The following is a 27,753-nucleotide window of genomic DNA, read 5'->3' as shown; positions in this document are numbered from 1 at the left end:
GTGGGGAACTCATCATATCCAAAATAAATACCCCAATATATTTTTTTCTAAAATCTCTGAATCAAACATGTCACTGCCCTAAGAACAGGAGTCCTGTTTATCTATGGTTTGGCACCCCTAGGTGTCTGTAGTTTGAGGTCTTGGCTGTGATGTCTCCCCCATGCTCCTCTGGAACCCTTTTCTGGCTCTATGGTTTGTCTTGGGGCAGACACCAGAGATCTTGAAGGATGCTGATTTGGAGAGGGTGTTGTGACGCTTCCTGGAAGCCCCCAGGCTCCCCCACGGTGAAGGATTGGGATTGAAGCCTCTCAGATGGCTGCATTTCCAGGACCTCTGGGTGGCTTGTGGTCTCTGTTATCCTAACACTTCTGTTGTCTTCCCACCCTTCCCTGACAGACCATGACAACTCACTGAGCGTGAGCATCCCTCAACCATCCCCACTGAAGGTCCTCCTAGGGACTTCCCTCACCATCCCCTGCTACTTCATCGACCCCATGCATCCTGTGACCACTGCCCCCTCCACTGCCCCCCTGGCCCCAAGAATCAAGTGGAGCCGTGTTTCCAAGGAGAAAGAGGTCGTACTGTTGGTGGCCACTGAAGGACAGGTTCGAGTCAACAGCATCTACCAAGACAAGGTGTCATTACCCAACTATCCAGCCATCCCCAGTGACGCCACCTTGGAAATCCAGAACCTTCGTTCCAATGACTCGGGGATCTATCGCTGTGAGGTGATGCATGGCATTGAGGACAGTGAAGCCACCCTGGAGGTCATAGTAAAAGGTAAAGGCCTCCCATGCGCATGCCATGTTGTCTGTAGAAAGAATTGGAATGATGTCCTCACGAGTGTGGACCTTGGTGGCTAGCGTTCCCGCTTAGCCCCTCTACATACTCATTTTATTCTTGGCTTCCTCTGATGTGGAGCTGGCAATGCTATGCTCTGTGGGCTTGGAACACTGGGGCAGAGCACATAAATGCATCCTGGCATTGGCAGTTTGTGTTTGCCAACAATCCTTGACTTGCTGTGTTTATCAGCTTTTCTTGTTGCTGTGGTCAAATACCCGACAGGAATCAGCTTGGGGGAGTAAGGAGTTATTTTGCCTCACAGTTTGAGGAGGTACAATCCACCGTGCTGGGGAGTACACAGCAGTGGGAGTGTGCAGCAGCTCATGATACTGCGTCAAAAGTCAGGAAGCAGAAAGATGAATCCAAATGCTCAGCTTGCTCCCTTTCTCCTTCTTCTTTTTGTTATTCACTCTGAGACCCCAGACCATGGAATGGTACCACCTACAGTCAGGGCGGGTCTTTCCTCTTCGGTTAATCCTCGCAGACATACCGGGAGGTGGGGGGGGGTGTCCTACAACACGTGGGCCTTGTAAGTATGCCCACTTTGCACCTAAGTGGATGAATCAAATGCCACGTCTGACGTGACCCTAGAAATGAATGAAAGTGACTTCTGAGCATATCATCCAGGCATCTCCTCCTCCTCCACCACCCCTGTATTCTCAGCTTCAGGGGCTAAAGAAATGGCTGAAGACTCGCTCCCTGGTCTCCCTTCTCTCTAAGAGAACTCATTAGGATGCCCCTGATCTACCGGGGACATGGAACTCTCAGTGTCTCCTTCTCTGGGAAAAGAAAAAGAGGGTCCTGGAGTGGCAAAAAAAAAAAAAAAAATTACAAAGAGACAGCTTTTGCCTTAGTTCAAAGAACTTATTGTCAGAATTATGATAGGTGTTCTAGAAGGAATGCCTTGTGAGGAGGTGGTACGCACCCTGTTAAGGTGGTTGGGTGGGATGGGGTAGGGTGGAGAGGAGAGGGGATTCCAGCAAGAGCAAAAGAACCACGTGCAACTTCAGCAGCTGAGGAGTTATTGACAGCTGATGGCTTTGAAAGTACAGCCCCCCCCCCCGCCCCCAGTAGGTTGACCACACTCCAGGGGATGGCCCCACACCCATGAGTATACAGGCCACAAAAGTTAGACTCCGTGGGAGGGGTGGATGGAATATTGCGGGTAAAGCTGGAAGGAGTTAGGGAGAGGATTTGGGGGTAAATATCAAAATACATTGTTTGCTTGTATGAAATTCCCCAAGAATTAATAAAATATTATAATAAAGACGTCAGAGAAGGAAACGATGTCAGCCTGGACCAGAGCTGTCCAGGGTCCCTTTGATTCTTGCTGCTGTTTCTGTAGTGCTTCAGGAACCAGAGCTCACACCTCACCCCCTCCGGTCTGTGTGCCCCCAGGTATCGTGTTCCACTACAGAGCCATCTCCACACGCTACACGCTGGACTTTGACCGAGCACAGCGGGCCTGCCTGCAGAACAGCGCCATCATCGCCACACCTGAGCAACTGCAGGCTGCCTACGAGGATGGCTTCCACCAGTGCGATGCCGGCTGGCTGGCTGACCAGACCGTCAGGTGAGACCCCGGTGCCCAAAAGAAGAACTGTCAGAGCTGAGGTCCAGGTATCAGAGGCCTAGCAGAATGGGGCAGGCGATGGTGTGGGACACGGACCAGTACTTAGCTAACATGAACATGACCCTATGGCCAGTCTAGGTTAGGGATCGGGGTCCAGCCTTGTCAACATCACAGGTCACCATTGTTCTCTCTCCCAGGAGAAATAATACCAGCAGCCTTGTTCTGAACTTCACTACTCTCTTGGCCTGTTTTTTTTCTGTTGTCGGTGTTTCTTTACTTCCAATTTGTTTGTCCGTCTTTAACTTGAGAGTGTTATTTATTTTTGTATACTACCTTATTTATGTCCCTTTTTTGCAAGACAAGACATACGTAAATCAAGCAACTAGATGTATCTTTTCTGAGTGAGTCCTGGGAGTCACATGGCAAGGCAGTGCAGATAGAGGCCACTTCAAGGACCCCAGAAGAGTGTTCTGAGCCTGCAAAGACAAACTGCTCACCCTATGTGCATCACAGTGCTAGCCCCAAAGCCAACATACAAGGCCTTGGGAAGACAGCTTTGCAAGATTTGGCAGGCCGGGGAATCTTAGGTCACAAGGCCATACAGCACTGTTATGGTTTCATCTCTGTTGTTGAGATGCGACACTCTGATCAAAAGCAACTTGGGGAGGAAAAGGTTCATTTCAGCTTCTTCTAGGTCAGGTTCCATCATTGAGGTAAGTGAGGGCCAAAACACTGGGAGGCAGGAGCCATAGAGGAGTGTTGCTTTTGACTCACTGTCTGGCTCACCCGCACACCCATGCTCAGTTAGTTTTCTTACACATCCCAGGCTCACCTGTCCAGGGATGGTGTCACTCATGGTAGGCTGGGCTCTCCTGCACTAATCATAGATCAAGACATCCTCTCACAGGTATGGCCACAGGCTAATCTGGGCATCCCCTCAACTGAGACTTCTCCAGACGATTCTAGGCTGTGTCAAGTTGACAGCTGAAGCTAACTGAAACAAACCACCAAAATCAGTAAATAAAAAATATTGATAAGTGAGACAACCATCTAATATGTCAAGAGTTCACATAGTGGACCCAGAAAGAGCTAGACTCAAATCCCAGCACTGGAATTTGGAAGCTGTGTGACTTTGAACAAGTCAATTAATATTTCTAGACCTTAGTTTAAGTGTACAATAGAGTCCAGCCCCTGCCTCACTTAAGACTCGATGGTACAAAGTGGGCACCTTGGCCAAATCCAACCCAACTCATCCTTAGTTTCTGTAAATAAAGTTATGTTGAAATATAGCCCTTGGATACATGCTGTGTGTAGCTGCTCCATGCTGCTCCAGTGAAAGTGCTCACCACAGAAGCCTATGGTTTACAAACCCCACAAGACTCTGGCCTTTTACATGAAAGGTGTCTGGCCCCAGAGAGAGTGTTTGGTGCCAAGAATACACAGTAACAGGGGCTGTCTCGGTGATAAGTAGCATTGAGATTGGAGGGGCAGCCGGCGTTCCGAGCAGACTTGGACCGAGGTAGCATCACGCCTTTGTTTCCACCTATGAAGGTGAAGGCTACAAGAACAGCGACCTTGGGCGTCCTCTGTTCCCAGTGTCACACTTCCTTGCTGGCTTCCCAACAGGTACCCCATCCACACTCCTCGGGAAGGCTGCTATGGAGACAAGGATGAGTTTCCTGGAGTGAGAACCTACGGCATCCGAGACACCAATGAGACCTACGATGTGTACTGCTTCGCTGAGGAGATGGAGGGTGAGGCCACACCTCCCATTAGGAGAAAGCCAGCTCCCTTCAAGATGTGTTTTCCTTCCCCATCACCATGCTCACATTTGGGATGGCTACACAAGGCCTCCTCTGGGCCAGGGCCCTCGCTCGGTCCCCTCCTGCCACAGAGAGGGATGGTCTCTTGCTGGGATCCTCACTATCCACTTTGGAGGGGTCTTAGTGGCCACAGGCATCTGCAAACCAGCTGGTGCTCCCACCCAACTCCACGCTCCAACGTCCTCTGGGACTGTGCCTCTTACCCAGAACCTCGGTATCTCTGGCCAACCCAGCCCTGCCTTAAGGTCAAAGCCAGGTTAGGGCTGGAGTGTAGCTCAGTGGCAGACCCCGGGCTGCATTCCCCACTCAAGGGGGACACCCTAGGCCACTCTGGGTTGGACACCACGGACACATAGTTCCCAGGAAACACTTTTCCCAGCCACTCTCTCTGCACTTTCCTGCCCCCAGCTTGAAGTCCTATGTCAGGCCTTTGGATGGGATGTTTGGGGGAGAAACCTAGGCCATTTCTCTCTTTCATAAGGGTACTAATTTTGACCATAGTGTTGCCTTGCCATGTAGATGACACCCCTCTCCCATCTGCACCCATTTATCACTCTGGACATCCCCCACACTCTCTGAACATGCCTCTCATAGCTCCCAAGCTCCTCCAGCTGGGAGAAAAGTTGGTGGGGACATAGCCCAACCTTCTTACCACCTTCCAGTTCTCATCTCAGGAGCCAAACCCTCTACTAAGTAACAAGCTTTTGTGCTCCCATGTCTGACTAACCCAAGACAAATATAATAGTTGGTCTGAACTGCCACCGAACAAGGATGCCCGGAATGAGTGGTCAGATTCCCCCCCAACCCTCCACACACCGGGACACACCATTCTCAAACAACTTTAGCAGGTTTTAGGAAATATTGTTTAAAAGCTAGCAGACCTAAAATTATCTATAATGGCCTCTTTGGGTACTATTGGCCCCGATTTGGAAGCCAGTACTCTAAGGGGTCAAAGGTGAGGCCTGCTTTTCTAATCAGAATTTGAATTGGGGATGGTTTCCTAGAAATAGGCGACACCTGTGTTAACGGGAAGCTCCCCTAGTGGTGGGAGGATGAACAGCAACCCACCCACCCACCCACCCCACCCCACCCCACCCACCCCCGGGCCACAGGTGCTTCTGATTTCACGGTTGCTCCACCTCTTGCTCTTTTGGCTGCTTTTCTGTTGGTGGAGGGGGGAGACCTTGTTAGGAGATTGATGTCATCCTACCCAAAAGTCCAGCAAGGAATGGAGAGCGGGGTGTGACAGACAAGCTGTGAGATCCTAACGTGGGACCACAGGAAAGAAAGCATAAACCTCCGAGAAAACATGTGGACCTTTTGGGGACACAGGCTGGGTGGGATGGGAGTGAAACCCTAACCCAGTGTGGTGTGTCCTTCACAGGCGAGGTCTTTTATGCCACATCCCCGGAGAAGTTCACCTTCCAGGAGGCAGCCAATGAGTGCCGCAGGCTGGGGGCGCGGCTGGCCACCACGGGCCAGCTCTACCTGGCCTGGCAGAGCGGGATGGACATGTGCAGCGCCGGCTGGCTGGCCGACCGCAGCGTGCGCTACCCCATCTCCAAGGCTCGGCCCAACTGCGGGGGCAACCTCCTGGGTGTAAGGACGGTCTATCTGCACGCCAACCAGACAGGCTATCCTGACCCCTCATCCCGCTATGACGCCATCTGTTACACAGGTGGGCTGGGGCTGAAGGTGGGGAGGGGGTTCCGCCGCCGCCGCCACAGCAGGTCCCATAAGATCTTGGGACGGTACCACTGAGCTCCTGAACCCCGCATTTGTATCATCTCCCTCCCCGTTTTCACTGGTTCTTAAAGCAGAGACAGTGGACGCCACCCTGTATCCAGCCCTGTCTCGTCGGATCCCCACAGAACAGCGTTTAAAGCCTATGTTCAAAGAGCCGCTGTTTTCTGGGTTTGATTCCCAGCTCTTCCCCCTTGCTGCACAAAGCTGGAGAAGTCAACACCCTGAACCCCTCTGACAGAGAGGAGGTGGGGCCTGTTAGCGCGCAGGAGTCCGCTGGTACCTTCCCTTTTAATCTGGGTGCACCTAAACCAAGTGTTTCTGTAAGAGTAAGGGAAAGTTCATTTGAAAAAATTAGAACAAAATTTTAAAGTAAGTTTTTATCTTCTATTTAACACACCATAAGTTATAACTGACCCCTAATTCTTGGAGGAGAAAATGAACAGCATAAGTTAGGTAAACGTATTGCACACACGTTACAATATGATTGTTGACGATACAGGGGCAGTTCGTTTCTTATTTCACTTCTACAGCCTGATCGTATGTGAAGAGGGACATCCTCTCTCCCAAAAGCCTCTATCCACTCTCTAATAGGCTCCCCACTCTGGAAGTACCACCCTCATGAACACTCTCTTTTTTAAAAACCCCCTTGTGTCTGCCAGCGCCTCATTTGTCCAGGACTCTGAGGCACGCAGTTCCCCAACAACATGGCCTGCACGGCTCCCTTCTGCAAGACTCAGGAGTCCCCTTCAGCACTGGTTCACATCATCCTATTAGTCGTGTATGGGGGGGTGACGTGGTGGCTGGTGGGGAGGTGGAAATGGGAACTGATTTGATTAGATACGCAGTGAGCTGGCTGGTCAATATACCATGAGTGTCCCAGCGTGTCTACCAAGTCATCCAATCTCGGGCTTTTATTAATAATTTCACTGCATCCATACTGAATACGTGCAGGATTTTTCCCACCATTGTTCCCCCCAAACAATACACTTTATCAGTTATTGAAATAGCACTTCTACTGTATGAGGAATTAGAGGCAACCAAAAGATGGCGTAAGAGTCCAGCAGTGGTGCATAGGTTATATAAGGGACTCTAGCATTCTGTGGGAACCACCCTGAGGCTATGGAGGAGCCACAGCACTCAGATACCTAGGGCCTTTGTGGTGGGCAGGGCCAGGTGCCTGGCTCCAGCCAAGTAGGAGGAAGTTGGGCACATTCGGCTCTCGTCTCCTCGGAACAGTCCCAAGCTGAGCACTAACGCCTGTCTTTGCATCCTGTCCCAGGGGAAGACTTTGTAGACATCCCAGAAAACTTCTTCGGGATGGGCGGTGAAGACGACATCACCATCCAGACAGTGACCTGGCCAGACCTGGAGCTGCCCCTGCCCCGAAATATCACTGAGGGAGAAGTCCGGGGCAATGTGATCCTCACGGCAAAGCCCATCTTCGACCTGTCCCCCACTATCTCAGAGCCGGAGGAGGCCCTCACAGTTATCCCTGATGTGAGGGCCACAGCCTTCCCTGAGGCTGAGGAGAGAACTGAAGGGGTCACCAGGCCCTGGGGCTTTCCTGAGGAAAGCACACGTGGGCTGGACTCTGCCACGGCCTTCACCAGTGAGGACCTGGTGGTACAAGTGACCCTCGGGCCAGGTGCAGCTGAAGTCCCTGGCCAGCCCCGCTTGCCGGGGGGTAAGTACACTCCCGGGGGACAGGCAGGGCAGTTAGGTCCACACTCCGACCACAAAGCATTGACTCCAAATGAAGTCACCTGGGGAAACCAAGGTGTATATCAAACAGATGACAGCGCCACACAGCTCAAAACAAACCAGACCCACTTAAACACCACTGCTCTGGACAACCCCATGGCCTTGCCTGGCCTTGTCCTCCCCACCAGGATTAAAAATCAACAAAGTTTAGTGAGCAGGCTGAACACAGCTGTTCTGAGGTAGCCTGTGAACTAACTATGCCTCCACATTCCTAAATAATTGAGGAGGGGAGGGGTCAAAAGGAGAAAGCTATTTTGTGATACGTGAAAATTATGTAAGTTTCAAATTTCAGTGCCCACAAATAAAGATTAGATCAAAGCCACAGCCACCCGTTTAAGACTTTGTCTATGGCTAATTCAGGGCAGTTGTGGCTGAGCTGAGCAATTTGTCACAGAAATCTTACAGGGCCCACAAAACCTGTTCTAGAAACAAGGTGTGACAGTACCTATCCGTAATCCCAGCACAGAAGACTGAGGCAGGAGAGCTGTGAGTTCAAGGCCAGTCTGGTTTATATAGCAAGACTCTTTCTCAAGAAGAAGGAGAAGAAGAAGAAGAACTTGATGTAGTTATCTGGTTCTTTCTGGAAAACACTTGCAACCCTTGGGCTAGGTAGATGGTGTTCTCTGTACTCAGGAAATATCTCGAGGGACAGGGATGCCAATCAGTACAGAGCCCAGCTGATCACGAATGCAAATCTACAAATAGAAAGAACATCCTGGTGTAGTCTCCATAAAGGGCCTTGATGGTGTCCCCACCTGGGGTAGACAGATGGACACTGCCATCTCCCATGACACTCACGGCATCACCAAGTAGAACTTCAGGTGGAATTGTCCAGATCTATCCATTATGTCTAAATGGAGGGGCCAAGCTTTGAACAGACCCCACGAGCATCAGTCTTAACCTCTGTTTCTTTCTCCCCTCTCCTTGCCACCCAGGAGTTGTATTCCACTATCGCCCGGGCTCCACCAGATACTCTCTGACATTCGAGGAGGCACAGCAGGCCTGCATGCAGACCGGGGCAGTGATGGCCTCACCCGAGCAGCTCCAGGCTGCCTATGAGGCAGGCTATGAGCAGTGTGATGCTGGCTGGCTGCAGGACCAGACCGTCAGGTAAAGGACAAGCTTACCATTCCCAGCCCCCACCAAGAAGCCCCCAGCCTGACACAACATCCAGCAGGGTGGACATCCCCACCCCCACCCCGAGTTTTGTGGGTTAATGAACTCACTGGTGATTGCATCGTTCCCTAAATTCCACACACGCCCCTAAGCCAAGGCATGTTCTGAAAGATGGTGGCAGGAACTGGGCTCTACCAAGTTCTTAGTCATTTCCCTCCAAGAGACAAACAGAAAAAGGCCCTGGAGACCCTCTCCAAGCACCTCCATACCCTGCAGCTTGACAGAGTGCCTGCCCTCTTGTGTAGAAGACTCTCTTCTGAAGTCCGTCAGATGCTCAAGAGACTTGATACAAATACATGACCCAAGATGTGCCTTTCCTATCCTCAGGACGGGCCCTCACCCCCCTTCCCATCCTCTCTCACAGGTACCCCATTGTGAGCCCTCGGACCCCATGTGTGGGCGACAAGGACAGCAGCCCCGGAGTCAGGACCTATGGCGTGCGCCCGTCATCAGAGACCTACGATGTCTACTGCTACGTGGACAAGCTTGAGGGTACGAGCTGCATTACCACATTCCCATCTCCAAACCCACGGAGACTAGGGGAGAGTGATGAAAGGGATAGAATTGCCACCACCCACCCAGGCCTGCTCCCACACAGCTCTCCAGGTGGAAGAGGCCCACCCCTCACCTCTTTCAATTCAAGCACCTTCTCCCCACCAAAAGCTCATATGATTTCCCGCTCATGTTATAGTGGGACATTGGTCCTTCAGAAGGCCTTGCGTTCGGTGGCTGAATTGATTGATTTCTAATAAATAAATGTTAGACACGCCTCCTGCCTTATAGAGTCTGCCCATGAACAGACCTGAGGCTGTGAGAAGTCCTGTAACCCCAATCCGCTTCAACTCTCTGTAACTCAACACTGCTCAAGCTCATTCAACAACACACCTCCATGAATGTCACCAAATTGCTTTTCCACTGAACTCAATTTGAAAATTGCCAGTGTTCTAGAAAAGTTTAAAGACGGCCACTCACCCTCTGTAAGCCTCAGTCCCCCATCTGTAAAACACTGCTGCTTTATACCCACATTCGAGGTTTTTCTGAATATTGAGACACGTAAAAAGTGTAACAAATGCTGGGTAGGGCCCTGGGTGATATGTGGGTGCTGAGACCCCAGAGGAATGTGAGTCAGGTCCATGGTAGTCCCTGAGCTCCATGGGGGACCAGGGAGCTAAGAGTGCTTGGGTTTTGGGTGGCCAGCTGAGGCACCTCTATTTGTCAAAGGAAGGGTACCTAGGTATGATTGGAGAGCCTAAATAAGGAAGGGTAGAAGCCAGGTCCCCAAAGACTGACTAGCTCGCCCCAGCTCCACTGTGACATTGTGTTTTTTAGCAAAGGATGTCCCAAATCCCAGGAAATTCCCACTCAGCACAAAGTGGAGCCCCTGGTCTCTATTGCCCAGGATCCCAAGAGATCTAAGGGGTGTGGCCTTGGGGGTGTGCCTGAGTGGGGCTGGGGCCTATAGGAGTGTGTGCCACATAGGTGGGTGGTCAGCCCTGGTGAGCAGGGTAGGGGTGCCAGGAGTTCTGTCCCAGGGCAGTGGGAACAGGACTCTTCTGACGACGCATATGAACCATCACACTGCCATTGTCTCTGTCCCCAGGGGAAGTGTTCTTCGCCACACGCCTCGAGCAGTTCACCTTCCAGGAAGCACAGGCCTTCTGTGAAGCCCAAAATGCCACCTTGGCCTCCACTGGCCAGCTCTACGCTGCCTGGAGCCGTGGCCTGGACAAGTGCTATGCTGGCTGGCTGGCAGATGGCAGCCTCCGATACCCCATCGTCACCCCTCGGCCTGCCTGCGGTGGGGACAAACCGGGCGTGAGAACTGTCTACCTCTACCCCAACCAGACCGGCCTCCCAGACCCACTGTCCAGGCACCATGCCTTCTGCTTCCGAGGTACGGTAGTCACCCCATCTGCCTGGCAGGACTTCCTTACCGCGTCCTCCATATAGAGGGGCAGAATGGTCCCTACTTCAAAGAAAGTTGCATACAAATATTAATTGGGGTAGTGAATGAGAAACACTCCTTATGTGTTTATATAGAATGTTACATATTGTTTTAATTTGTAGATTCTTGTCAAGTTCTCGTCTTGTAAATACTTTTGTAATGAGTTAATCAAATAATCCTGGCGTCCTTCTTCAAGCACTGGCCACCTACATGCTTAATTGACACATTGTATAGGCACTACCACTGTAGTATCAGCCATCGTTACCAGTTAGACAGTCAAGAGTGAAGTGCTGGGCTCTGATTGGTTGAATTCTCACAGCATCCATATAGGGTAATGATGCACCCACCAGAATGGAGATTGGAGGCTACCTGTTTTCAGCACAACACGTCAAAGCTGCGTGTCCTTACAACTTCTTATGAATCCAGAATTACTTTTAACTTTTCAAGATTTATTTTTACCATTTTTAATTGTGTGCATGGAGAGTGGGTATGTGCACGTGAGGGCTAGTGCCCCTGGAAGCCAGAGGCATCAGATACCCCTGGGGGTGGAGTGCAGATAGTTGTGAGCTGCTGTCATGGGTCCTGGGATCCAAACTCAGGTCCTCTGCAAGAGGAATACACATTCTTAACCACTGAACCATCTTGTCAGCCCTCCAGAATTGTTTTTAGCTAATGGGGGAAAAACTGATGGCCTCCAACTTTCCTGGACTTCTAGGGACACTTTTAAACTAACTTTATTTATTTATTTATTTATTTATTTATTTATTTATTCATTCATTCATTCATTCATTCATTCATTCATTTGTATTTTGAGAAAGGGTCTCATGTTGCCAAGGTTGGCCTTGAACTCCTGATCCTCCTGCCTCAACTTCCTGTTGCCCTTGTCCTAGACTAGGTCTTTACAGTGGGCAACAGAGGTCAAGCCAGTAAACCCTCCCAGTAAAATTCCAACTGTAACTTCCACCACCCACCCCAGACCTTCAGGGGACTCAAAGATCTTTTTTTGTTTGCTTGTTTGTCTGTTTGTTTTAACAGACTAGCCTTGAACTCATGGAGATCTGCCTGCCTCTGCCTCCCAAGTGCTGAGATTAAAGGTGTGTGCCACCATGCCAGGCTTTAAACCTCTCATCACCCTGCAGAGAGGTTCTGGTTCCTTACTGACCTCCTCCAGGTCAGGGGCTCCTCCACAATCAGAAGTTACCCTGCCCACTGCCAATGCCCTGACAGCTGTGTGGAATTTAAAGATGAACCTCTCATTTAGGGACCTGGCACACTCAGAACCTAGCTCTGCCTTCGAGGTGGGCAGTATCATGTTAGATCTTGAACAGAAAGACTAGCCCTGGTACTTCTAAGCCAATGACCTTGGGCAAGTCACATAACAAAATCCCCACGTGTTAGATGAATCTCTTCTTTATTGAGGTAAAACGTGTTTATAAACATAAAGGTTTTATTTGGGTCCAGCATATACAATGGACTGTGGAGAGCGCGACATCCCAGACCACTCAGTCCTAAGCTGCTGGGGACAGAGGACACACCGTGGCATTGTACAATAGATACAAACGGCAAACAGCTATCCTGCTGACTTAGAGGCTGGAGTGGGTCAGCAGGCTCTTTGTACTGGCCAGGTGTACCTCAGGACTCCCCTTGCTTCTCTGGTCCTGAAGGGCAGGGTGGAAATGGACTCCTGTCAAAGCCAGGACCTCACCTCCCCCATCTCCTTCAGGTGTGTCAGTGGCGACCTCTCCAGGACAAGAAGAAGGCGGCATTCCCACATCACCCTCCGACATAGAGGACTGGATCGTCACTCAGGTGGGGCCTGGTGTGGAGGCTGTCCCATTGGAGACGGAGACTGCAGCAGGGCCAGATTTCACCACTGAATCAGAAAAACAGACTGAATGGGGACCAGCCTACACCCCAGTGGGTACATCCCCACTGCCAGGTGGGTAAAGCTGGGCGCTGGAGCGTGCCCTGAAGCCATGCACACTAAACCCACACACCTGCCTGATACGGAATGCCCAGGTGAGGGTGGGAGTCTGGTGGGCGGCCTTGAATTCGATAGAGAGCCCAGGCAGGTCTTGAACTTGGAATTCTCCTGACTCAGCATCCTAAATAGCCTGGATTACAGGTCTGCACTACCAAGCCCAGATATGAGCTGTTTTGAAAATACCAACAAAAACAAGGCGGGGTTGGGGGTAATGTAACCATATTTTAAATGGTGAGGTGTTTTGATTTTCTTCTTTACTTTTCAGATCCCCTTTAATAATAGGCACCTCAGCTTGAGAATTAAGGCATCTTTATAGACAGCACCCCCTGGCCCTCCTAACCTGGAGATGGGTTCTCCCACTCCAACAGCACCAGCGTCTTTGGGAGGGCTTAGGAAAACAGTCCCTAATCTTAGACACCCCGCTTCTCTATCAGCAGAGGGCTGGGGTAGGGGCTTGGAATCTGCTTGTTGACCAAGGCACCAGGAGACACTGAGAATGGTCGCCCAGGGAACACACTCTGAAAACTATGAGTTAGATATGAGAGATAATATGGAAACACTTGAAGGGGGAACTTGGTTCTCTTCAGTGGTAGCCCCCACGTCTAGTGGGTAGTAGAGAAGGTGGCCCTTCGAGTCCCAAAAAGTAGGGTTCATATAGCCTGTGGCCTTGGGGTGTAGCAGGAGCTTCCCAGTCCGCTCTCCTCCTTATCCACCCATCTGCCCTTCCTTTCTCTTCCCTTCCTTCCTCCCTCTTTCTCCTTCCTTCCTCTCTCCCCTTTCCGCCTCCTTTACCAGGACACTTCAACAAACCCCTTAGCCGTCACCCGACATGTGCGCTCCTGAAAGACGTTTTCTGTGGGCGGGAGGGAGTTCAGATCACGTATGACTTTGACCCGGAGCAGAGTTCGCCATTCCACGATTCACCCTGGCTGCCTTCTTTCCTCCAGGGGTCCCTCCCACGTGGCTTCCCACCATCTCAGCAGCAGAGGATCACACTGAAATCCCCTCTGCCTCAGAAGTGCCTTCCACCTCAGAGGAGCCATATGCAACATCATTTGCACCGCCAAGTGGGACAGAGCTGCCCGGCTCCGGGGAGGCATCAGGGCCACATGGCATCAGTGGTGACTTCACAGGCAGTGGAGAAGCTTCAGGACACCTTGGCTCCAGTGGGCAGCCATCAGGGGGCGGTGAAAGTGGACTTCCCTCTGGTGACCTCGACTCCAGTGGTCTCAGCCCCACAGTGAGCTCAGGCCTGCCTGTAGAGAGTGGACTGGCCTCAGGGGATGGAGAAGGAGTGGTGTGGTCCCACACTCCCACAGTTGGCAAGCTGCCCTCTGGAGGTGAGGGCCTAGAAGGCTCTGCCTCTGGAGACCTTAGCGGGTTGCCTCCTGGAAGGGAAACAATCGAAACTTCTGCTTCTGGAGCAGAAGGTATCAGTGGGCTTCCTTCTGGAGGAGATGGTTCAGAAACTTCTACCTCTGGAGTAGAGGATGTCAGCGGACTTCCTTCTGGAGAAGGTCTAGAAACTTCTACCTCTGGAGTAGAGGATGTCAGCAGGCTTCCTTCTGGAGAAGGTCTAGAAACTTCTACCTCTGGAGTAGAGGATGTCAGCGGACTTCCTTCTGGAGGAGATGGTCTAGAAACTTCTACCTCTGGAGTAGAGGATGTCAGTGGGATTCCTACTGGAAGAGAAGGTCTAGAAACTTCTACCTCTGGAATTGAGGATGTCAGTGGAATTCCTACTGAAAGAGAAGGTCTAGAGACATCTGCCTCTGGAGCAGAGGACCTCAGTGGACTTCCTTCTGGAGAAGAAGGTCCAGAAACATCTACCTCTGGAATAGAGGGCATCAGTGTACTTCCTACTGGAGGAGAAAATCTAGAAACTTCTGCTTCTGGAGTGGGAGATCTGAGTGGACTTTCCTCAGGAGGAGAAAGTCTAGAAACATCTGCTTCAGGTACAGAGGACGTCACCCAGCTTCCTACCGAAAGAGGAGGTCTAGAGACCTCTGCCTCTGGAGCAGAGGACATCAATGTGCTTCCTACTGGAAGAGAAAGTCTAGAAACGTCTGCCTCTGGCGTAGAGGATGTTAGTGGACTTCCTTCTGGAACAGGAGGTCTAGAAACTTCTGCCTCTGGCATAGAGGACATTAGTCTGCTCCCTACTGAAGCAGAAGGTCTAGAAACTTCCACCTCTGGAGGCTATTTCAGTGGGACTCCTTCTGGAGGAGATGGTATAGAAACCTCTGCTTCTGGAGTGGAGGGTGTGAGTGGACTTCCTTCTGGAGGTGACGGTTTAGAAACTTCTGCCTCTGGAGTGGAGGATCTTGGTCTTTCTACCAGGGAAGGTCTGGAAATTTCTGCTTCCGGGGAAGGTGTTACTGGTTCTCCTTCTGGAAGAGAGGATCTAGAGTCCTCTGTTTCTGGGGTGGGTGAGGACCTCAGCGGACTTCCTTCTGGAAAAGAAGGCCTAGAGACCTCAGCTTCTGGAGCTGAGGACCTTGGTAGGTTGCCTTCTGGAAAAGAAGATTTGGTAGGTTCTGCTTCTGGAGCCCTGGACTTTGATAAGGTACCTTCCGGAACTCTAGGACGTGGCCAAACTCCAGAAGCAAGTGGCCTTCCCTCTGGATTTAGTGGTGAGTATTCTGGAGTGGACGTTGGAAGTGGCCCATCCTCTGGCCTGCCTGACTTCAGTGGACTTCCATCTGGGTTCCCAACTGTCTCCCTAGTGGACAGTACCTTAGTAGAAGTGGTCACAGCCACCACTGCCAGTGAACTGGAAGGAAGGGGAACCATTGGCATCAGTGGTGCGGGAGAAGTATCAGGGCTGCCCCTCAGTGAGCTGGACAGTAGTGGGGACATTAGTGGTCTCCCTTCAGGAACTGAACTTAGTGGCCAAGCATCTGGAGCTCCTGGAGTCAGTGGAGAAACATCTGGATTTTTTGATGCTAGTGGACAGCCATTTGGGTCTTTTGGCATCAGCGAGGGAACATCTGGGATTCCTGAAGTCAGTGGGCAGCCATCAGGGGTTCCTGACACCAGTGGGACCTCTGAAGTGACTGAGCTTAGAGGACTGTCCTCTGGACAACCAGACGTCAGTGGAGAAGGCTCTGGAGCTCTCTTTGGCAGCGGCCAGACCTCCGGCATAACTTCCGTGAGTGGAGAAACTTCTGGGCTTCCAGATCTCAGCGGGCAGCCCTCAGGGTTGCCGGTGTTCAGCGGAACAACACCTAGAACCCCAGACCTAGTTTCTGGCACCGTGAGTGGTAGTGGGGACTTTTCTGGCATCACATTCGTGGACACTAGTCTTGTTGAAGTGACCCCTACCACCTTTAAAGAAGAAGAAGAAGGCTTAGGATCTGTGGAACTCAGCGGCCTCCCTTCAGGGGAGATGGATCTGTCCGGCACATCTGGGACAGTGGATATCAGTGGACAATCTTCTGGAACAATTGATTCCAGTGGATTCACATCCCCAGCTCCAGAATTCAGCGGCCTCCCAAGCGGAGTAGCTGAGGTCAGTGGAGAATTCTCTGGAGTTGAGCCTGGCAGCAGTTCTTTCCCTACTGTGTCCCTTGTCGACAGAACTTTGGTGGAATCTATAACCCAGGCTCCCACGGCTCAAGAAGCTGGAGAAGGGCCTTCGGGCATTTTGGAACTCAGTGGTACCCATTCTGGAGCACCAGACATGTCTGGGGACCTTTCTGGGTCTTCGGACCTAAGCACACTGCAGTCTGGGCTGGTGGAACCCAGCACAGAGCCACCGAGCTCTCCATATTTCAGTGGGGACTTTTCTAGCAGCCCAGACGTAAGTGGAGAATCCGTGGCTGCCACAGCTGGGAGCGGGGAAGCCTCGGGGCTTCCGGAAGTCACTTTAATCACTTCAGAGTTAGTGGAGGGCGTGACTGAACCAACCGTTTCCCAGGAACTTGGCCAAGGGCCTTCTGTGACATACACTCCCGGGCTCTTCAGTGCCAGTGGGGAAACCTCGGCGTCTGAGGACCTTGGTGGAGCTGTGACAAACTTCCCTGGGTCTGGGGTAGAAGCATCAGTCCCAGAAGCCAGCACTGAGTCCTCCTTGGCTTACCCTGAGGCTGGAGTGGGACCCTCTGTTGCTCCCGAGGCCAGCAGTGAACTGTCTGGGTTCCCGGATCTGCCTGAAATCACCTCTGCTTCGCACGAAGCAGATCTGGAGGTGACAACCTCAGGCATGGAGGTGAGCAGCACCTCATGGACCTTTCAGGAAGGCACCAGGGAGGGGTCTGCTGCTCTGGAAGTGAGTGGAAAATCTACCACTACCTCCAGTGTGGACACAGACACTTCGGGCATGCCTTCTGCTATTCCCATGGCTTCCGGAGACAGGACCGAAGTCAGTGGAGAATGGTCTGATCACACCTCAGAGCTGAATGCTGCCATCAGCACCACTCTCCCAGAGTCTGAGTGGGCCCAGCCTACCCAGAGCCCTGCAGAAACACATCAAGAGATCGAATCCCCGATCCCCTCATACTCAGGAGAGGAGACCCAAACAGCAGAAACAACCATATCCCTGACAGACGGCCCCAGCCCCTCTTCTCCAGAAGGGTCAGGGGAAGCAGAGTCAACAGCAGCAGGTATGTTTGGGGTTGTTTTCCCTTTCACTGTGTGGGGTGCAAGCAAGTGTAATCCAGAAGGAGGTGTGGTGGCTTTAAAGTTCAAAGGTCAGCTGGGCAGTGTCAGAGAATACTCTAAACCTCTCTGAGCCTTATCCATCAAGCCAGAATGGTACCAGAGAATACTAAACAGCATAGAGCTATGAACAAAGCAAGCCCTGAGCTTCGTGCCATGCTCACAGTGTGAACTTGGGGAGATGAGAGGCTTACTTCTGTTGGGGTTAGCTCACATGAGCATTCATGTGTGGGCTCCCCTATCCATGCTTGGCACAGGGAGACAGTACCTATTTAGGTAGTGATAGAAAGTATGTTCACATACCTGTCCCCAAGTGAGTGTGACATGACAGACTATATCTGCTAGTGGCGTTTATGTCCAAATATGTACTTTGTGTGGGGCTAAAACCTGCCCTATCTCAGGGCTCTGTCCTGACTTTAAACTCTATGTCCCCACCCCACCCCAGTCCACTAGGACCACCCTGTGCTGTTCCTATACTTCCCCTCACCCTCTCCCAGGCACCAAGCTCCAGAAGCTCTAGAACTTGGGGACACTTTGATCTTCCCACCGTATTGGGACAGTTTTCACAGTCAGAGAAAAAACACCCCGAGTGTTGGGGGCTGGATGTACAGGAAGGCAGAATCGCCAGGAGTGAGCTGACTCAAAGCCATCCTCATCCCCGAGCCATGAGGGCTCAGAGGCTGTTCTGGTCTCCAGGCAGCTGGGTTCTGTATAGAGGAGCCCTGTGGCCCAGGGACCTACCTGGAAACATGCTTGTGGCCCATGGCAAACACTGTGACATACAGAAGTCTCCATTAGCTATGAGGGTACAGACAGGTACTAGACAGACTGACTCCTGCAGTCTCCAGAGGGGACTCATGCAGAAGCTGACCAAGGTCAGCTGGGAAGGAGAGGTAGGCAGGGACAGGGACAGAAGGCAGAAGTTAAACACGACTCATCCTTCCAGAGCATCTAATTGAAAAGAAGATTAGGAGAAAAGAGTCAAGGTCAGCCATGCACTTGTTAGTAGTCTTCTGTTCAGCCATTGGTTGTCTCATGAGTAGAATTCAAAATACTTTTGGATTCTAAAGGTAAGATGAGACTTGGAGGGCTGAGGAGACGGCGGAGTCAGTAAAGAACTTGCCGTACAATCATGAGGACTTGAGTTCAGATCCCCAGCATCCCTGTAAAAACCTGGGTATGTGGTGCCCATCTAACCCCAGCCCCAGCCAAGGGGGATATCACAAGAGGAGCCCTAGATCTCTCTGGCCAGCTAGTCAGCTAGTCTAACCAAACTGGTAAGTTCCAGGGTCGATGAGAGACCCTGTCTTAAAACGTAACATGGAGAGCAAGAGAGGGATACACGAATGGTCAGCCTCTGGTTTCCACCGCTCACACTTACACATGCAAGAGCACTTGGACGCACACACATGCACATACCCACATGAACACACACACACACACACACACACACACACATCAAACAAGCAAACCTTGAGACTTCAAGGAAATGTTAAACTTGGGGTGAGTATCAGTAGAGCAGACACTCCTCTTCCTTGGCGAAATTCCTGATGAGAGATGTCTCTCGTCATAGAAGCAAATCCATCAGAAGAGCCTCTGTAGCCCTCCGGGTTTGGGCTGGCTCTAGGTCCTCTTCTTGCCTCCCAACTTAGAAATTTGCAGCTGTGGCCAGTGGCATATTTCCCATGGATTCCCATCACCTTAGAGCAGTGGTTCTCAACCTTCCTAGTGCTGTGACCCTTTAATACTGCTCCTCATATCGTGGTGACCCCCGCAACCATGAAATTATTTTCATTGCTACTTCGTAACTGTATTTTTGCTACTGTTAAGACTGGTAATGTAAATATCTATGTTTTCCAATGGACTCAGGTGACCTCTGTGAAAGGGTTGTTCGATCCCCCCTCCCCCAAGGAGTTGTGACCCATAGGTTGAGAACCACTGCCCTAGAGGTTCTGCCTGTCTTTTGCCATGGGCCAGGAGCTAGTGAGTGGGTGAGGGACATGAGGATCCTCTGATTGAAGGTAGCTCCCCAAAATGAGATGCTCAGCCTCCACCTGCCGCTGTGTGGACACTTCTCATTTATCTCTTCAGCATCCAGTGTTACCCAGTGCCTTCAAGCCCATGCTCTTGAGTTAAGTCTCCCCACTTCCCTGATGTCCTTGTCCCCAGTCTCTCCCTACTAAAGCAGGGGCTCTCATAAAGGGTCTTCATTCCTGAGACACATTCAAAAATGGAGAAATGAATCCTAGGGGAAACTCAACTAACTAGGTTTACCTGATGGCCAGGACCCAAGCCTCAGCAGCCTTTACAGCCAACACAAAAGATTCTGCATTCTTAGATATTAATACACACGCATATTAATGCCTCGCTGTATAGTACACCCTCATATATAGTGAACATGCTTCATACTTGGCACATACATGCTAAATAAAACAGTAGGCAGCTATCTACCCACTCTTCCCTTCATTGGGGTCACTCTCTACAAGCCAGAACCAGAGGGCACGGTGGGCCCCCAAGGACAGAGAAAGTGGACTTTTCTTACTGCCTAGGGGACAATATTTCCTTAAGGCCCTAATGACTATGTGGCCAAACCCCTCTATTCCTGGTCACTCCATTCTCAGTAACACCTTCCAACCTACAAAAGTCACATGCAAGACTTGAGACCTCAGTTGGGCATAGTACACACCTGTAATCTCAGCTCTTGGGAGGTTGGAGCAAGAGGAGGCCAGCCTGAGCTACATAGTGAGATTCTGAGGTAGGGGACCTCATGTCCTCAGCAGCCCTAAAGTCAGTAAAAAAGTAAATAGCAATAGAATTTATTCTTCTTTTCAGTATAGTGGCTCTTACCTATAATCCAAGACCCAGCACTCAGGAGGTTGAGACAGGAGGATTGCCAAGAGTTCCAGGCCAGCCTGGGCTACAGAGTGAAACACTGTCCCAACATAAAGGAAAAGAAGGAAGGGAGGAAAGAAGAGATGTTAACGATCCACTGTAAGGACAGCCTTTCTGATTCCCTATATCTCCCTCACTCTCTGACCTCACTGCTCGCACCCCAGAGCCTTCCAAGGGCCACAGGTACCAAGATGCAACATTATCCCTCTGATATTTGAATATCCAGGGGTTCCTCTCCCAAAGGGAAGAACTGGATTTGGTCCTAAAAGAAAACATTTGGTATTGACTGCCACCTTGCTTAGTCAGTGTTCTGTCCATAAACAAGTTCTTTTTCACATCCATAATTTATTTTTATTTTATGTGCATGCAGGTGTTTTGCCTGCATGTATATCTGTGTAAAGATGCCGGATCCCCTGGAATTGGAGTTATAGACAGGTGTGAACTGCCATGTGGGTGCTGGGAATTGAGCCATGGGTCCTCTGGAAGAGCAGCCAGTGCTCCTAACTGCTGAGCCATCTCTCCAGCCCCCTCATAAACAAGTTCTGGATAAATTAGTAATTAGTACTTTTGACTTCATAATAAATATCTAAGACTGGGTGTGGTGATGCACACCTATAATCTCAGTACTTAGGAGACTGGGGCAGGAGGACCAGAAGTTCAAGGTCATCCTGGGCTCCAGAGTGATTTGAAGCCAGCCTAGGGTAAATTAAACCCAATCTCAAAATAGATACAATGAGATATAATAATAACAACAACAATAACATAACGATAATGAAACATCGGTTTCATGAGAGCTCAGATTCTCAATCTGGTCCAGTTAAAAATCAGCAGCCTCAGGGCTGGCGAGATGGCTCAGCAGGTCAAGGCGCTTGCTGCCAAACCTGACCACTTGAGTTCAATCCCCAGGACCCACAGGGGCGGAAGGAAGTAACACAGCTCCCACAAGCTGGCCTCTGACCTCCACACTCATGCCATGGCAAGCACCTCCCCTCCACACACACACGTTAATTAATTAAATGTAATAAGAACCAGCAACCTCTTCCCGCCTCGTTACTGACACACAAAATAGGCTCTGACTGGAGCCTCCAGCTCCATGCTGCTTGGAATTGCCTGGGGAGCTCCTGAGAGGATCCTGCCTGGGCTCCACCCTGCGCTGTTCTGAGGCTGTTGGTTGGTCTGGAGAGGAACTTGACCACCAGCATCTTTTTAAAAGTCTTTTGAAAAAAAAAATAATATTCCAATGGCTATGAAGTGTAGCCATGGTCGAAAAATACTGCTCTAACCGGATTTCCCATCTGTTTCACTGTGCATCCAAGGCTGGCCTCAAACTCACAGCCACCCCCCTGACCTCAGCCTCTTCAGTGTTGAAATCCCAGGTGTGAAACACCACACCCAACAGATAGATATAATAATAGATAATATAATATAATAATAACAGATAATAAATAATATAATGTAATAACAGATACAATACTATATACTTCATTTTATCAAAGAGTCCATAAGCAGCAACTGACTTGAAAAGGCAGCATAGTGAAGACACATTTAAGATCAACTTTTATAATAGAGAAGACTTGAAATGCACAAATAATAATAGCCTGCTTTTAAATGTAAAGACCATTCTTTTAAAATGCAAATTGAGATTGATAAATACACTTTTATAATCCTTCTCTCTTCTGAGTGAGATGCCCAACCAGAGAGTCAGAGTCTAAAAGTATTTATTAGGGTCAGGATTTTTTTTTTCCTGTGCTTGAGAAATCTCCCATCCTCATCTCTGGAAAGCTGTGTCCAGGGTCATCCACTACAACTGCACAAGCTATGCCCTGAGCAGCTTAAAGAGTGCCGTGGTTGTTATGGGGTTTTGTTTGTTTGTTTTTGTTTGTTGAGTGATGAAGCATTTGGTTGAGCTATCATTTGAGGAGAGCCATTGGCGATCACTCTCCATTCAGCATTTTCCGTGAGTCATCAAAACCTCTTCTTCACTTGGAGGTCATGAACTCTGATTTAGGCCAAAGCTGGGTAAGACCTACTCAAAGTGGAGGCCTGGCATGTCTGGGTTAGATGCCAAAGCATTTGCAGGTCTGTCTCCTTCAGACTTCCCTGGGAGGCCCACAGTTGCTGTCTTTAGTTAGAGACATTGCTTGGGGGCCTTGCTCAAGATGCACACAGTGCCCCGCCCCGGTTCAGTGACCACACCTAAGTTCTTGGGGAAGAAAGCATACATGGTAACAAGATGCTGACAGTCCAGGAGCCAGGTCTCCCTTCACCCGGGACAGAGACACAGCTTCCTGTCTCATTTCCTGCCTCTCCTCCGTCCCTCTCAATCTGTGTCCTGGACTTGCCAATGTGGGCAAGCCATTTCAATTGTCTCCCTACCGCCAGAGGCGTAAGAGGGTCCATACATACCACTGCACCGTGAGAACCATACAAGAAAAGGGGGTCCACAGCATCCAATCTTAGACCACGCTGGTCCCCTCACTTCCTCCCTTCTTCCATTAAGGCTGCCATTACCCGGAGCCATCCCTCTCCACACCCGCTACCACCTTGTCCAGAACCCCCGAGAAGGTCCCCACTACCTCATCTCTTAGTCCCAATGACCAGTAGATGTCCCAAATACCTGACAGAGAAAGAGCTGTGCAATCAGGGCCAGAATGGCTTTTGCAAGCAGAGGAAGTGAGGTGCTCAAGCCCTTCTGAGCAAGCCCTTCCGGGACAGTAGGCCTCTTCCATTCTGCAGAGGCTCACTTGGCCTCTCTAAGGACCCGGTGCTATCCAGTTCTCAGGACTGTGTGTGTCTCTTCCTCATTTTGGTATTCAGGTCCCTGAAACAATGCTCAAACTTCATACCCTGGCTAAACACAGAAGGAAAACAACCCAACTTCTCATATCCCAGGCCAGATGAGAGCCCTCTCTAAGCTTTTGGGACATTTGGAAGCCACCCGGCCTGGCCTCCACCAGGCCTCTGCCTTTCCTGCCCTTTGTCTCATGGTTTGGCCAAGGGCCCCAGAGTTGATGTCTGGCTCTTTTACCCAGAGGCCACCCCATCCCTGCTCTGTACAACTGCTTTAGCATTTCCATGTGCTTAACCCTCTTGCCCTGGTGCTTCCCATCTCCCATAAGGAAGTTAATGGACACGAGAGAACACAACCAGCTTTCCTGAAAGCAAGAGAGCTGCCCCCAGCTTCCACTGACCTGACCTATTGCTGCTACTGCTGCTGCTGGGAATCCTGGTGCATGCTGGGAAACCAAGTGCATGCCGGGATTTCAGTCAGTTCCTCCGTGCATTTTGGGGTTGCTTGGAACTGTGAGTTTCTAATCCATGGCGTGTGCTTCTTGAAATGGAGCTAAGAACTTCCCAGGAAGAGAAGAGATGCCAGCGATGTGGAGAAGAGGAGCGGCACAGGTAGAGAGAGCAAGGTACCTGAGAACCAGGGATTCCCGGGCCACCAACTGCATAGACTTGGCCAAGATGACCCAGAGCTTGAAGATCCACAGGCAAGTGCATTGGCCATCCTAGCATAGGACTGACATAAAGGTCTAGATTGCTGTTATAGGCGGCAAGATCTAAGTTCTAGGATGAGCTAAAGTCCTGCTCTGAAGTCAAGGCTCTGCTGATCCCAAGGAGATCATCCATCAACATACCGTTGGATTGAGGATCTCAAGGAAACATACTTACATATACCAAGAATTAGCTTCTTCCGGGTTGGAGATGTACCTCAGTTGACAGAGAGCTTGCCTGGAATGTTCAAAGCCCTGGGTTGGATTGCCAGCATCACGTAAACCTGACATGATGATGCACACCTACAATTTCAGAACTCAGTAAATAGAGGCTGGAGAATCAGAAGTCCAAGATCACCCTCAAGTACACAAGTTCAAGGCCAGCTCTGGAGTTATAAATATGAAGACAGCAGAAGTCTTCCCCAGCCCCCAGGCCTCCTGGCTTCCCAGAAAGGTGTAGAGAGACAAGTCTAAGAGGTTCAGTTCTCACTTTGGCTAACTTGATAAATTGAGGCAAAGGTCAACGATTTACAAATTCAAGTCTTGCAAAGAAGTCCAGCTAGAAAAAGTGCCTTGGAACTAAAAACAGAAGAGAAGAAGAGTCTGCCTGAGACGGAGAGGTCTGGGCACCTGACTGAATCTCAGGCTGGAGATGGGTCTACACCCACTAACTGAGCCAGGATGGGTGCCCGTCTACAAATTACGACTCACTGAAGATGCCTACCTTTTGAGACTTTAAGCTGGAAGGAAGTCACAAGGGGAAATGTTGGGCAAGGTTTGTTCCCTATCCCAAAAGAAAGACTTGGGTTTCATTTTTAAATATCTTTAAATCTTATTTACTGAAGACAAAGACACTGTCTACAAGCCGGAAAATCTAATGAGTTTCCTGCAAAAATCCCGTATGGCCCTTTCTCATGGCTCTCTACCCTTCAGACCACTTTTAGATGGCTCATTCTAGAACACGGGTTTGCTCTCTTTTCCTTGTCTCACAACTATAGAGGAAGCCAGGAGAAGCAAAACCCCTAACCAAACTTTAAGAATTTTCTTGCCTATCACCATCTCCATGGCCAGTTCAGACCTCTAGCTTCTTAAATTATTCATGAGAGAAGGTATATGGAAGGAATATTCCATTCTCAGGCTCATAAAAGGCATTTGGCTACGGAAGTACCAGATCTCTCCAATCTGGAAAACTAGTTCCAAGGCTCCAAGCTTGCCCATCAAGAATCACAGACATCCAAAAAAAACTGTCAGCATCTTTGGTTCAGCAGTCCAAGACAGCGGCAGCAGCAGCAGCAGCAACAGCAACAGTTCTCGGGAAATCTATCCAGGCCCCTTCCAGCCTCTGGACAGCAGCAGGGCTGGCCACCCATAATGAAGCCATGGTGCTTGTGAATTGCCGGCAGAGGTCCTAATGGTGGCCCTTGGTTTCTTGCAGACATTGATGAGTGCCTCTCAAGCCCTTGTCTGAATGGAGCCACCTGCGTGGACGCCATCGACACTTTCACATGCTTATGCCTTCCCAGCTACGGAGGGGACCTGTGTGAGATCGGTACGGCCGTCTCGGCTTCAGCTAATGTTACTAACTGCTGCATTCCTCCATCCTCACCCTACCCTTCTAACCACAGGTTCCAGGCCTGGACTGGAGCCCACAAGTCTACCTGGAGAGCCATGCCGGGGAACACAGCTGAGAAGCCTACCCACCCTCCCCACACACACACACCCCGATTTCAACACTGACTCTTGCTCTTTCCCTTGGGGAACCTGCCTCTGAAATATTGGCTGATCTGACCGCAGGAGAGATGCATACTTTGCAAAGCGGGGCTCAGGAAGCCTTGCACACACACTAACCTTTTCCAGGGCTTGGCACACTTGCTGGTGTGACCACAGAGCTCAGTGCATGGGTCCCGCTAGGACAACACAGCTGATTCTGTGCATCGCTCTTGGAGAAGATTATGGGTTGGAGCAATGGGTCCCCACTCTACGGGTGGCCGCGGATCTTCTCAGCACGATCGTGGGCACTGTCTACCTTGCTGTGTTCTCTGTGGGACTTCCATGTCCTTTCATGTCCCCGGGGAGCAACGACCCTGTGCTAACTGAGCTGCCTTTCCTCCTCTTCTCCCGGCATGAGGGCTGTGGGTGATCTACCTGAGAGGACTTGTGTCACCAGCGTGCTCCAATCATGCATGAACAGGGACCGTGCATGCCACCCTCTCCATCACACCATGGCGGCTGCCCTCTGAATGCTACCTTGGCCCAGGCTCCCTTTCTTGCTCCCTTGTACAAAGTAAACAGTGAGTCTGTCGGAGCAGTCTCGTTGCACGGCATAGGAGCTAAGTTTCCTCTAGTGGGCCTTGCCAGCACCTCCGCTCCACACCTGTGGGCCAGAGGCCCGCGGCAGGACCAGGCTGACCCCCAGTGTTCTCACTGACAGTGCTCCCTAGGCTCCTGCCAGCCCCTCGGGTCTCAAGCCTTCCTAACTCAAAAAAGGAGGCTTGAGGCTTTAGGATGCTGGTAGCAATGGTTCATACAGAACTGGAAGTGTACACAGGCTCAAAACCCCTTTCGATGAATTAGAGAAACTTCCAGAAAGTACCTAAAACTCCTGGAAATCTTCCTTTGTGAGGAAGTAACGAGAATGACTTAGGCATTCGTTGGAGGCATTGCCAAGGGTACAGGCTGATGGTGGGACTTAAGGTTTCTATAGTAACAGGCTGGGACATTCATGTTCCCTGTGGCCTCCCGCCTTCTACACCCCCCAGGAAGTCAGGTGCATGGGGTCTCAGCCGGGTGGGACTAGAGAGTACAAGGATTTTCCCTGCAGGATACCGCAGGGGAGAAAGGTCTGGAACATCTACACAGACAACAGCTTGGGCACTCGTCTGGGAAGGGAGACTCTGCTGGAACAGAGGAAGGGCTCTGCATCCTGATAGACCAGGAAAGCGATTCCAGAGCCACCCCGCTGGGCCCTGGCCCTGAGCGCCCAGCAAGGCTCTGTTGCAGCCTGGCATGCAACACCCCTAGGATCTTGTGCCTTGTCCCTGGTGTCATTGTTCTGTCCTGCCTCTCTGGAAGTCTGTCTTGTCCTCATAGCCTCTACTGGCATGGTTCTCTCCGGCCACACCCAGTTCCCACCCTCTCTGAACCTACCTGCCCAGCTTAGCCCTCAGGTTCTGAGGTGGCCCAAGCCTTGGCCCACAGGCCCACGGACGGTGCCTCAGTCTCGGTGCTGGGCATCCTCCAAGGCCTCCTTGGCCTCTTCCCGGACCTTTATCTAGGTAGCTGCTTTTTTCTCTAGATCCTGGCCTTCCGTTCCCCTTGTCTTCATTTCACAGCATTGCCAAGCACCCCTCAGCCCAAGGAAGACTCCTTCCCCTCAGGGAAATTCCCCTGTCCTTCCCACAACAGCCAAACCATTGAAATCACCTCTTGGGAAGCTGCCACACATCCTGAACCCCAGGGTCCTCCCCTCCATAGGGCGGCTCCAGGCAGAGGAATGAAAAGGGGGAAATCTAGGCCTCCCTCTTCCCAGCGCTCTGATGACAGTTGTTTAGCTACAGGCTCTCACAGAGGAGAGGGAGCCTAGGCTGGAGGCTTCTTTCCAGTCCTGAGGTAAAAACCCTTTCAGCGGGGCCAAGCTACAATCACCCACATGCTGCCACCGCAGGCAGTTAGCTCCCAATCCCCTCTTCCAGTCCCAAGGAGCTGGCTCGAACCTGTCCCAGGGCTCCTGAGTCCCAGACCAACCGCTAGTTGGCATGTAGCTCTTTAAGATGAAGACATGGTGGACTCTTCTAGAGCCAGCTCAGGGGCCCGGAGCAGAAACACTCGTCTAGCATGCAGAAGGCCCCGGGCTT

The 27,753-nt window shown here is 50.9% G+C and overlaps 1 protein-coding gene across 2 annotated transcripts in view; it reads left to right on the top strand.

Annotated features, from left to right (window-relative positions):
• Positions 1 to 27,753, top strand: part of Acan (aggrecan) — a 65,019-nt gene that overhangs the window by 32,621 nt on the left and 4,645 nt on the right. Inside the window, exons 3-13 of one of the 2 annotated variants that reach the window (XM_028879212.2) lie at positions 397 to 780; positions 2,242 to 2,416; positions 4,043 to 4,170; positions 5,624 to 5,917; positions 7,265 to 7,669; positions 8,682 to 8,856; positions 9,287 to 9,414; positions 10,523 to 10,816; positions 12,591 to 12,806; positions 13,799 to 17,455; positions 25,335 to 25,448. In XM_028879212.2, the coding sequence (XP_028735045.1) occupies positions 397 to 780; positions 2,242 to 2,416; positions 4,043 to 4,170; positions 5,624 to 5,917; positions 7,265 to 7,669; positions 8,682 to 8,856; positions 9,287 to 9,414; positions 10,523 to 10,816; positions 12,591 to 12,806; positions 13,799 to 17,455; positions 25,335 to 25,448 (5,970 nt within the window). The remainder of the gene's footprint in view (positions 1 to 396; positions 781 to 2,241; positions 2,417 to 4,042; positions 4,171 to 5,623; positions 5,918 to 7,264; positions 7,670 to 8,681; positions 8,857 to 9,286; positions 9,415 to 10,522; positions 10,817 to 12,590; positions 12,807 to 13,798; positions 17,456 to 25,334; positions 25,449 to 27,753) is intronic. The other variant, XM_037198498.1, reaches the window with a different exon arrangement.

Source organism: Peromyscus leucopus, chromosome 1 (assembly GCF_004664715.2).
Source record: "Peromyscus leucopus breed LL Stock chromosome 1, UCI_PerLeu_2.1, whole genome shotgun sequence".
Lineage (NCBI taxonomy): Eukaryota > Metazoa > Chordata > Mammalia > Rodentia > Cricetidae > Peromyscus > Peromyscus leucopus.
This window is presented reverse-complemented; position numbering and strand designations above follow the sequence as displayed.